The following is a 12,814-nucleotide window of genomic DNA, read 5'->3' on the forward strand; positions in this document are numbered from 1 at the left end:
AAAAAAAAAAAATAAATAAAACTAATTATGAGGCTAAAAAATTAAGATAGATTTTCATTTTTGTCTATTTTGCAAAGTTACATTTTTGCTTTATAGATTTGAATAAGCAATACTTCAATTATATTTCAATAAGTTGGAACTGTAACTACTACAGGAGATATCTTTTAAAAAAATGCTTATAGTTGAGGTCCCCTAAAGAATCCACAAAAACCATTTTCTTGGAGAAACGTTTCGAATGAAATAGGAAGGTATTTGTATGTGAATAGTAAAATTAAATTGCGATTTCAGTACTTCTTTTAAGAGGAGTAGGACAAATTAAACTGCGGTTACAGTATTTAATACTAAAAAGGCAAAGAGAAATTAAACATCAAACACGCACGATTGCAATAATTCCATTTAAAAGCTGTAGGAGAAGGATAACACTTTATTGTCACGCAGTAAAGCTCAATACACTTTTAGGATTCAAGATCTATAAAAGCAATATCCACAAAGAATTTCGAAACGAATTCATTCATGTAAATCAGTTAACGCGTCAATAACACGATCGATTGCAGAACCTCCCTTAGTAGGTATGAAATCAGGATAGCACTTTAATGTCACGTAGAGAAGCCCTAACTTCCTTCCAGACTTTAACAAAATCGGACTAATATTTACAGAGTAAATAATATTAATAGTTTTAGACGAGGCCTTACATACGGTGGGCTAACGTCCCTCCATACCTGTGTTCAACGTCAAGACCGACAACATCCATTTCTCTTATTTAAAATTAAACCATCTATATCTCATTACCTATTATAACGAAAACATTGCAATTCGTATCAGTTATAGACCAAACATTTCTCTAGAACACGGCATAGAAATCATTGAAATATGATGAATACGAAAATAGATATAAACGTTTGAAATTTGAACGAGTTTGAAAACCACCTAAATGCAATCTTCTATATCTCGTTAAATATTATCTCTACAGCATTGCAATTTGTACCAGTTATACAGGTAACTTTTCTCTACAATTCGGTATAGAATTCATTAATACATGATAAATACCATAAGAGATATAAACGTTTGAAATTTGAACGAATTCGAAACGAACTTGAAAACGTCCAAAACTTAACTTTCTATATCTCATTAACTATTGTCACTAGAATATTGCAATTTATACCACTTATAGTGTAAACTTTTCCCTACAATTCGATAAAGAATTCATTTAAAAATTCGAAGAGAGATACAAAGGTTTGAAATGTGTACGAATTTGAAATTTAAATTTGGATATATTTGAAAACCTTCAAAATTTAACGTTCGATATCATATTAACTATTATCACTAGAACATTGAATTTTATACCAGTTATAGACCAAACTTTTATCTTCCCTTTTTAGGTGTAGTTTAGCATGATGGCACTTTGAAGTCACGTAGGAAAGCTTTAACCACTTCTTCGTATTAAAGTTTCTCTAACTCGTTCATCCTGGCAAATTTTATCAAAATCAGGCTAAGATTTACAGAGTTATTAGTAATAATAATTTTGGAGGAAGCTCACCATAAATGGGGCTAACTCCTATCTGATTCGATGTAAATAGTCGAGACCCCTAAAACGCGCATCTACATAAAATTCCGAATCGAATGACACCTCATTCATGAAAATTTGTTTGCTCGCTTAGGCGCTACGTTGTTTACAAATAAGGTAACTACAAGAACATTTTCTGAAAATGCCTTTTTTGCTCATTTTCAGCAACTTTTTTCTCGAAATCTACTTGATCTGGGTTGTTGCGAGAAAATTACTGTTATAAACGAGGATTTGCTCTACATTATAAAGAAAATTAGAGAATTTTATCTTTTATAGAAAAAAAGAAAAAGATTATCAAAGTTGGGTGTTTTTTAACGTTACGCTTTTTCGTACAGCTTTTGACAATCAACCCTTGTCCTACTGGACAGTTTTAATGTTAACTCTTTCTTTGTGCAGATGTCCGATGCGGAAGACCTATCCGAGGAGGTGTCCGTATCTGGAGTGGAGGAAAGCCGAACTGGTAAATGGTGTGGCATCAGGCCAGATCCAGCAGAAAAAAGATGGCGAAAATGTTATCTATTACAGATGTTGGTATTACCTTTTATACCGATCGTTGCTGTTATATTACAAACAGCATTATCCCTCAGACATATACTCCATTACAGAATTAGCGTCGCCGAAGTAGATTTGCAGGTAAACGACCAGTTTTAATTATGAAAGTTGATTATAAGGTCTTTATTCATTACTTTTAATAAAATTATAAAATATTCCACTCCACAAAATGAAAAAAAAAAAAGTATTTCCAAAAGTTCAACCTGCTCATGCACAACCTTCCTAAACTATTCTTCCCTCGAAGACTGAAGCGTCGATGGCGTCACGATCATTTGAACGCATGATGGAGAAGGGCATTCTTCGAATTCACTTCCACGGTATCCAGAGTTAGCCACTTCATGATGGTCATTGTTGGATGCCTCACGTACAGTTCTTTCGATTTATTTTGATTGTATAATATTACGTATCACCTTTATTTGTGTCCAAGAGAAGATGCTAGAGATTTCCATGGAGTTTTTTTTCTAAGCAGTTACTCCATACTCTTCTAGAAATAAATATTTTCATTTTCTCAGACAGCCAGTTCGTGTTAAAAGCGCTAGCAGTTGGTAAACCATCCTCATTGTTTGTTTAGGAAGATAGTAATGGCCACTCAAACAGCGTTCTCGGTGTAACAAAGTTGTTTTTGAAAGGTTATCTGGTCATAGTGCAATCAGGGGTACCAAAGTTGTTAATCAACTGACCGGGAATTGAGAAATCACCCCAGAACCTGTACTTGGGATTACTGAAGACAATTGTGCGTCTCTTAAGGAATGGCTCAGGATAGAGCACGTAAATTCCTGGTAGGATTTTCTAGGAGTCAAATACGATAAGAGTTAAGCCCGATCTGTTTAAAAATAAGAAACTCTAGGATTAGATAGGAACCAGATTATTCCGCCCACCTTACATGCCTAGAGGCGCTATCAGACAAGGTAAGAATGTGAGAAATTGGGTTAGATTCCCATTCTTGCTCTTTGGATTTCGCTAGTTGAATATAAAGCATAGGAACATGACTCGCAAGGCAGGTCTCCGTGTCAAAATTCATTTATATGCAATTAGTATTAGAAGTTTATAGATAAGGTGCATTTATTAGTCAGTCTATGCACACGAATGTCTATGCTAAAGCCTATGCAAACATCAAGTTTGGCGAAGTATTTTCTCTCTAGTTGTTGATGGTGTTAGTGTTTTTCCGATTTTATTGCCGCCTCACCCCTTAAATCAGGGGTAGAAAATGGCGATTTCCTTTTGACCCCCACTTTTCACTACTGTATTTAAAACTATTTAAAAAAAAATGAAGAAAAATGCTGTTAATTTCACTTCAATGTTTCAAACCGTTGCCGAGATATTCAATCACAAAGATTAAATTTTCGTCGTTTTTTCCCTATTTCTCTGTTTCAAAAACTAAAATTAAAAGCAGATTTTCTTATTAATTTATAATAAATCAAAACTTGAAGCCATCAGGGACTTAAAAATCAGGTAAAACATCATTAAAACAAAAACCAATAAAATATTCCGGTTTATTTACAAAAGTCGATAAAAAAAATTTCCTATTTTTTCATAATGAATATGTTTTACCTGATTTTTAAGTCCCTTATGGTTTTAAGGGGTAAGGCGGCAATAAAATCGGAAAAACACTAACACCATCAACAAACTAGAGAGAAAATACTTCGCCAAACTTTATGTTCGTTTTTAGATATCTCCCTTCGTTTTAAGAGTTATTTCAAAAGTGCCCCGTTTAAGTGAGACAAAATCTTTTATATAAATATGACGTGTTCTTACACGCCATCATAAAGATAAAACATGCTTTCAAAAATTTATACCGTGAAACAAAATTTGGGTTAAGAAAAATCGTGAAAAGAAAAGATTTTTATTACTTTTCTCCTGCATTTATGCAGTAACCATTAATTTAATTTCAAACTTTTTTATCATATTTGCATTTTTAATGTATGGCAGCAGAGTTGCAAAAGTTTTTATTATTACAGGTGACGATAGCTACTGAGTTGGGAAAAGTTGTAACACAGATGCAATTAGAAAGATCTGAAGTTGCATTCTACATTTTTACCAACGGCCATTTTTATAGGTCAGTATTTTCTCACTTTTCATGCACTATATTTTATTTCTTATTATTATTATTTTTTTTATCATTTAAGGCGCGTCAACATCAAAGGTTATTCGCGCCTATTATTATTATTATTATTATTATTATTTAATGATTTAAGGCGCGTCAACATCTAAGGCTATTGGCGCCCAGAGCTTTTTCCAGTGCACTGCCGGCCTCCGGACAATGTTCTCCCGTTACAGACAACACTGTCCATCACCGTGGACAGTGAGGCTGTAAGAAGCTCCTAGGAAAAGAAAATCTAAGGGTCAGCAGCTGGGTTCGAACCCGGGACCTTCGCGTGGGAGTCCAGTTCGCTAACCGCATAGCTAATCCTTTCCCTCCGTTCTCAATAGTGTTTACAAAAACGTTTATGCAAATATCAAGGAAATTATTATTAACTATTAACTAAATCATTATGAAGGAACCCTAAAAAAGGTTCTGGGTGCTAATTACTTCAGATTAATTTTCAACAGAAGGAGAGAAAGAATAATGTCAATTTCAGTCATTATTATTTTGCCAAGCTTTTGACTTAGGAATTAGGTCATCTTCAGGGCTTATTGACAATATAATATTTTTATAATATAATGTTATTGTTAAGTTAATGTGTCTTTTGTCCTATCTGCTTATGAACTGGTTGTTGTCTAAAACGAGAGAATGGATCTTTAAATACCATCGTGCCTTAAATCTAAATAACATTCTTGGTTATTATTCATCTAAAAGAGGAATTGGTTATGTACACTTATAGTACAAAATGGTCCCTTAGTGCCTTGTAATTTATATTTCAATTTGCAAAGATAATTTCTTTGTAAGTTACTTCGTTTGCTTATATTCAAACATCTCTTAAGTTGATAGTAACAATTTATGTTGTAGATATCTCTTTCATTCTAATTAAATAAGTAGTTCTAGGAAAATTACTTTCCTCTTATGAAAGGTTGCGTGATTAAAGAGCAAATGCGACTTGGCTGGGTATCGAACGCCCAGAACTAGGGAATATGTGTTTACTTATTGTCTCATATTTCACTGAGTCCAATAACCTCTTTTTTTATTATCATTTCCTCTTCAGCTTTCACTTTTTTATTTGTGCATAGTTTAAATAATATTTTTACTTTATCTATTTAGGGTTAGGAAAGTATTTTAATCATGTAAAATTTACAAAAAGAAAGATCTTTGTTTACAAACCTTGATGAATGGTCAGTAATGATTTAGGGATAATCGTTAATCCAATTTTAAATTCGTTACGTTTCTAGGCGATTAAAATGCCAGTGGCCTCACTAATTTCTCTCATCTGAAGATAGTCGTTAATCTTAGAGATTACTTACGCTGGGTAACTTCTTTCCTCAGTTAGTGAGTGTTTATGTTAGCGAATAACATCAAATAATTGTCATCTAATATTGTTAAACTAATAGTGCAAATCTAGCTCTGGTTAAACTTTCAAAATAAATAAAAATGCTGACTAAAAAACAAAATGTCCTCATATTTGTAAATTTAAACCTTAATATATTTATATTCTTGACAGCATTTTCAAAGGTGTACAAAAAAATGTGATATTTACATTCTGTAAAATTTGTAAACTTTGCAGTAAGTATTTATTCTTTGAATTTGCAATGTACAAAATTTGGAGATTATTTCCATTTGTTTTATTACTGTATTGTGCAAATCTAAGTTCGGAAATCATTAGTTTTATAATTAATTACTTGATTCTGAATATAAGTATATTTTTTAAAAAAATTATCAATTATTACTGCTTATTGCAATTTATGTTATTATGGATTACGGATTATCGGGTCTCTACTTAGTAATAACAAGAACTTACTAAGTTTGTTCCTTACAACCATTTCTCTATATTTTTTTTTTTATATATTTTTTGGCATTGGCTTTCGCCATACAGCCAGCATCGTCTAGGTGCTTATCACTAGAATATCACTCACTCTCCATTCTTACTTATAAATACATTCGCTTCACACATTCATTCCTCAACTATATACAACTATTTACATATACTACAGCTAATGGATGTATCAGTACTCTATATTCCTGCCATCCTTATAGTTTAACCGAAATTAAAATCACGTAATCCTTCTCTAATCATTTTCTTCACATTCATTCTAATCGGCTATAACTTTTAAATACACTCATATTTCTTTGCCTAGCTCTGCTATAGACTTAAGCACATAGATGTTGGTGGAGAATATTATGTCTTCTTAGCGAAATGGTGCATCTAAATACCTGTATAAGTCGTCAAACATTCGTTTCCTTTCTACCACATAACGTAGACATATCATTATTATATATTTGAAATCCTCCTCCTCATTGCAATCTACGCAAAGACCTTTTGTTGATCCTGTGAACATACGATCCGCACACCGTGTGGTTCGCTCTCAGCCTGCTTATTGTCGTAACAACCCATTTATTAGTGACAGTTCCTTTATAAACCATGGTTGTCTAGGTAATTGATCTGCCATAGTTTTATGAAGGGAGATCCTATAAAACTATTTAATTATTCATACATTTAGAGTTTAATCTTATTATTTTCATTTTATTTTATTTGTTTGTTTTGGTACAAAGAAAGCACATCGAGATAGATAACATACTGCATTTACTAAATAATTTTGATTTTCTTTGTTTTTGTAGAAGTAATTTGACTTCACGATTCGCCGTCACCGATCAAGCTTTAGACAGACTTAGTACCTGGCCAATGGTGGTAGTATCAACAGCCAGTGGACAACGGCTGGTCTTCCATGATAGTGTCACTTTTAGAAGAAATTTGGAACTTTTCAGGTATTTATTTTCTATTTTTCATCAATTATTAGCATTGGTAAAACTTTCAACACAAGGTTAAAAAGAAATTGTAATCACATTATACAATTTTCATTATGCGAAATTTAAAATTCAAAAAGTTAAAATAAACTTATCAAATGGAACTTTAAAACATACGACTCCCATTCATTGTGGAAGACTTTTTTTCTCACACATCAGGTTCCATCAACATCCGTCAAAGGCAATAATATTAACTGCTTTGTTTTTCTATTAAAACGATTTTTTTAAATTTGTTTAACCTTTTTGACTATTATCTTTACACTTTACTTTCACTGTATATGTACTTCAAAGCCTTATCACTTTTACCAATCAGTGAAATAATGAGTCAGTTTAGTGTGTATGTGACGAAAACATTCTAGAAGAAATAAAATTCTCAAAACTTTTAAGTTAGGAATATAGAAAATAAATTCATGTTGAAACGGATGAAATCGATAAAGCTAAAAAAAATTTATATCGCGAATCGTTGTAACATTTTCCATCAATCAACCTTTTTGACACTTTACGTCAAAAGACGATTGAACTGAACGTAGTAAGTAAAAAAATTGAATTTCCCAAGCTTTATTAGAAATCCATAAAAATACAGCTAAAAATAAAAAGTTTTATTCTTTTTAGACCAGATTGTTGCCCTAATGGTTGTTGAATGCATAATTTTATAATTATGAATTGGTGCTCACTTGATTATGTTATCCAAAAATGGTAAATACAAATTCCCTAATAACTAAAAAAAGAAATATTAATTTCCTTAATTCAGTTTCCTTAAGGTATGTCTCCAATGTCACTAAAATCAAAATACCTGCATACGAGATTTAATGAAGATAAGTTGCCATTACTGTTTTAACACCCCACTGAATCGCCAATGTAATTGTTTTGATTATTATTGATTAAAATTTTTTGAAAGATATAAAGAAATGTCTCTCCTTTAAGTTAAAATTTATAGCAAAAAAAAAATCAATAAATAAATGGGGAAAATATTATTATCAAATGAAAATAAAGTAATGGAAATTGCCTTCAAGGTAGGCGCCACGGTAGCTGAGCGGTTAGAGGCGAGACCTGCGAAGAAATATGTATTGTGGTACTGGGTTCGATTCCCCGGTCTTAGGCCTTGGATTTTTATTTAATGGTTAATAAAAGAAATTTACAGTAAAATACATTTGCTAGTCGCCTCCGTCCACGACACCTAATTGGTAGTTGGACGTAAAGCCCGCCTGAAAAAATAGGCAATTACTTTACAAGCCTTCAGGGAAAAAAATTTAAAAAATCCTGATCGGTTGGACTACTTTTCCCCCAAAAAAATCATGTAAAATAAAATAAAACAGTCTGATAAGAAAGAGCAATATAAGTGATAATGTCAAAAAATTTTTAATTAAAAGTGTATAGCTCAAAACCAAAATGTAACACCACAAAATATGAGTGTTTGGTGAATACAACTTTAATGAACTGTTGGTTAGTAGTGAAGTATCGGACAATGAGGTGATCACGTGATAAGAATTAAGGTACAATCTCAGAGAACACTGCTTATATTACCTGAATTCTAGTTGTAATGAGACAATTATTTATTTTACACGAAGTAACTATTATTTTGTACTTATTTATGAGGGTTATCACTACACATTTTTTCAATTACTGATCTCTTGAATAAGCGTTAAGTAGAAAAAAAAAAGATTGGAATAGAATTACTTGTAATTGCAAACATCTTGTAAAGGAAATTTTCTAGAGCTCTCTTAAACACTTGTACGCCTGATCCTATTTTCTACTCTTGTCACTACTAAAAGTGTTTTGTTAGTTGTGTATACTGTGTATTTTGGTATCATCTACGAACTATGACGATACTTTAAAGAGTTAAAGAGGGGTTTTTGTTCTAAAGGGAAAATAAGAATTATAAAACGGAACGAAATATCACAATGCAAAATCCTTTAGCAGCAGCAGGTCAAATTGAACGAACTAAGTATTAGGCAATTAGTTCTGCGCAAGAGCTCGCACTTTTAAATCCTATTATTTCAAGGCACAATTTATTCTAAAATGATATAACACTGTAATCTTGCATAAAGATTTTACTGCATTTTCAACTTACAAGAGAAAGTAAGTCAATCGTGTACAGATTTTGTGTTTCGAATTTTCATTGAAAATACAAGTTTTGAAATGATATGAATTCGAAAAATTTGTTCCCGTGGCTTTTAAAATTGGGCACTCTTTCTGTCGTTGATCAGCATAACTAAAAAACTGATTTCAATTTAAGCCTATCGGTTTAAAATGTCAAAAATTATTAACGACTATTTGCTAGCAAAAAAATAATAATAATAATAATGGTTCTTACTCTGCTAAGACAAATTGAAAAAAAAAAAAAACATTTAGTCAACGGCAAAATTATATCTGTGATCATAAATATTTTAGAAGGCTTTCGGAAAAATTAAACAATTGAACGCGAAGTCTATTTTCCAAACTAGAAGTTTTACAAAATATTTTGAAAAAATTTAGATGTCACTTTATAACATTGTGTGTGATTGTTGTACAAATAATTGAGAGAACTTACAAAATATGAATATCGGAGTACGTCAAGTTTGTGAGAAGAACGCACATTAAGCATTGAATAGAGAATTTTTTTAAAAAATGGTAATTTATCTGAATCAGTATAGCTTAATGAAGTCCCAAGTTTGTCTTAGCAAAAATAACCATATAAATTCAGAACCTTGTTTTGTAACCGAGCTAGCTATAAAATACAAAATAATTATTTAGAAAAATAATTTTTGAATTGTAATAGTACATCCGTTTTTGCGTAAATAGCAGAAATTATTATTTACAAAAAAAAAGTAGTATAGAGAGATATCTTGGTGGGGGTAACAGTTGTGAGGTGATATCAGCTGCCTAGCCTGTGCTGGTATAGTAGAGCTCCTAGCTAGACTTGTGCGCCTAATAGTTAGCCGCCTTTTCTAACATTTTTGTCATATCCCAGATGCGCTACACAGCATCCCAAGCGTGCTTGCCAAATCTCTTACGTTCCTGACCATAGGGTATCAAGAATGTTGCGGACTCTTTCAGTCAGCTTTCAAATCGCACTGGCATCAGGGTAACACGTCTGAGCAGGAGGTGTACAGTTTAAATTTATTCTCAACAATTGGACTGCATTTATTTTACTCTTCCTTTATTTCTCACTTCACTACTTTATTTTTTACTTCTGTTTTATTAAATAATAATTGTTCAAAACTGAAACTTTTTGTTCCTTCTCCAAAAATTGACATTTAAGTAAATTAGTAGTGAAAAGTCGGTTACGCAAAATCCCAGTTTTCTGCATTTACACCCCTCTGTTCGGAGTAGGGTTTTATTAAAAACCAAAAAAATCCATATGATCTTGAAGCTCAATAAATGCGCAACTTTTTCTGAAATTATTTGACTCCTTGATTCATTAATCATTGAAAAAATACAGTTGAAAATTTTAACAAAAATCATCGAGAACGAATTTTGTAGACATTAAAGTAAAAATTTCATTGTATCAAGAACGTTTTGAGGCTCTGTATTGAGCAAATTTATAGGAAATTTAAAGCTCTTTCGTTTGGAATAAGCAGATTTGTTGTAGGATAAAGGATAGAAAAGTTACAGCCGTTTTTATGATGGAAAACGCGAATATCGACAGAAAAGTTAAAAATGCAAATATCTTGGACACTATTGAGAATCGGGCCAAAGTGAAGAGAATATTTTTTGTTGCATTTGAGCTGCTGAATCACTTTCCGAAGTTTCGACCACTCCTCCGTATACACCCTGTATACAGGGTGTTTATTTTAAGACGGCTCAAATGCATTTCATGCTTAAATGGTTAATCTGAGCAAAAAATGGTAGAGAAAAAATTTGTTGCCCGTCACCACTAGTTTCAGAATATGTGACTTGATTTTAGATTACTGCCCGCATACGCGGCTGACGCGCGACCAAAAGTGAGGGTTAGCAGTTGACCCCTATTTTCATATACACTGTTTTTAAGAGTATAAAAAGTTATGAAAGAAACCAGAAACCGCAATTCGATATCTTCAAAATTAAAGGTGCTAGGCCATTTCAAAATCTGGTATTTATTAATCATATTTCGATGTTTTAACTTGTTATCAAAGAGAAAGAAGAGCACACGATAGGACATGTTTATGTATTTTTTCATCCCCTTTCTACTGAAAATATTGCCGAGGCAGTAAAACTAGTATTTTTCTTAATATTGGGAAAAAAGTCGTTTTCCGAGTGATTTTTCTAAGAAAAATCAAATGTTAAGAGCTTTAAATGTTCTCAAGCATGCACAAAATGGGTTTAATAATTATTTGGTAATTTTGGGAGAGTTGCGTTTAATTACCAAAAAAACTGGAAACCTCCTGCCACATATTTAAGTGATCAATATCTTTCATGTAAAGGATCAAACTTATTCTTTAATTTATCAAATAACGCACTTTACTCAATTTGTGAAGCATGTACTGTGCCTTCAAAGGTACCTCCTCTGGCTCGCAAGCCAGATTATCCAGGAGGTTATCAACTGCTCTCTGTATCTGAAAAGGAGACAAACTGTGTATATGAAATTGGGGGTCAACTATTGGTCGCGCATTCAGCCGCGTATGCGAGCAGGAATCTAAAATCAAGTCACATATTCTGAAACTAGATGTGACGGGCAACAAATTTTTCCTCTACTATTTTTCGCTCAGATCAGCCGTTTAAGCATGAAATGCATTTGAGCCGTCTTAAAATGAATACCTTGTATATAAACTATATATGATCTAAATTATTGTGGTTAATGTAATGATGAAAGAGGATGAGAGGCCATCTTTATCGACCCAATGAAGGTCCCCTTCCCCTGCAAGCATACCAATTATCTCTGGACACAAACAGTTGTAAACTCTGCCATCGAAGGAAGGACTTGATGTGCCTCAATCTCACTAAGTATAAGGGAGAGTCTCCCAATATTTTAGTATACTGTACGCGAACGATGGACATAACACAACTTGTTGACAAGCGTTTGACAGCCCTAATGCATACACAAGAGATACAAGCAACTAAACTCCCTTTACTGTACACAAAATTAGTTATGCATTAAGACTTGGGTCATATTTAGGTCTATAATAAAGTGAGTCTGTTGAGCCATAGATTTTATTATTATTAATAATTTAAATCTAAAAAAAAAAAAGAGAAGGTTTTCATTTAAAATTTTTGGTTATAAACACAGCCAGCACGATTGCAATAATTTCTCTTATTAATAGAATAAGAGAATTTGAAAGTAACTACCTAACCAGCTCTATACTCTTTGTAATCTCCATGAAAATGAAGATTTATTTTATTTATTTATTATCTGTCCGGTTTATATTTACTATAAAATATTTACCTCAATTATCTATTCCAAACACTGTTAGCAGTGAGGGGCAACCATTTAATTTACTATCATTTCAATTGAAATCTGATTGTTTTAATATTTACAATTATATCTTTAATGTAATAATGTTCCTCTTATTCATGCTTAAATTTAATGTTAAAATATTCAAGTAACAATGCATTTTAGAAGGTTATTTCTTATTATTATTATTATTTTTTGCTTAAGTTCTGTTTGAATTTTAACTTTTTTTTGTTTCTAAAATGTTTTTTATCTGCAACTTCTACTGCACACCTGACTGGTTAAATCAGAATAAAATTAATGATAAATAAGTAAATATAATAATTGTGTTTCACGAAATTGTGCATCGATTTTCTATCAATTGCATTATAAAATATTAAAAACAAACCTTAGATAAGCGAAACACAATTATATTAACAAAGAGCTTTTAAAAATAAATAAATAAACAAATAGATAA

The 12,814-nt window shown here is 31.9% G+C and overlaps 1 protein-coding gene across 3 annotated transcripts in view; it reads left to right on the forward strand.

Annotated features, from left to right (window-relative positions):
• Nucleotides 1-12,814, forward strand: part of LOC141447138 (uncharacterized) — a 59,122-nt gene that overhangs the window by 23,032 nt on the left and 23,276 nt on the right. For all 3 annotated transcript variants that reach the window (XM_074114361.1, XM_074114362.1, XM_074114364.1), the window contains exons 2-4: nt 1,961-2,197; nt 4,075-4,172; nt 6,825-6,971. In XM_074114361.1, the coding sequence (XP_073970462.1) occupies nt 1,961-2,197; nt 4,075-4,172; nt 6,825-6,971 (482 nt within the window). The remainder of the gene's footprint in view (nt 1-1,960; nt 2,198-4,074; nt 4,173-6,824; nt 6,972-12,814) is intronic.

Source organism: Rhodnius prolixus, unplaced genomic scaffold (genome assembly GCF_049639745.1).
Source record: "Rhodnius prolixus isolate KJV_2025 unplaced genomic scaffold, Rpr scaffold_7, whole genome shotgun sequence".
Classification (NCBI taxonomy): domain Eukaryota; kingdom Metazoa; phylum Arthropoda; class Insecta; order Hemiptera; family Reduviidae; genus Rhodnius; species Rhodnius prolixus.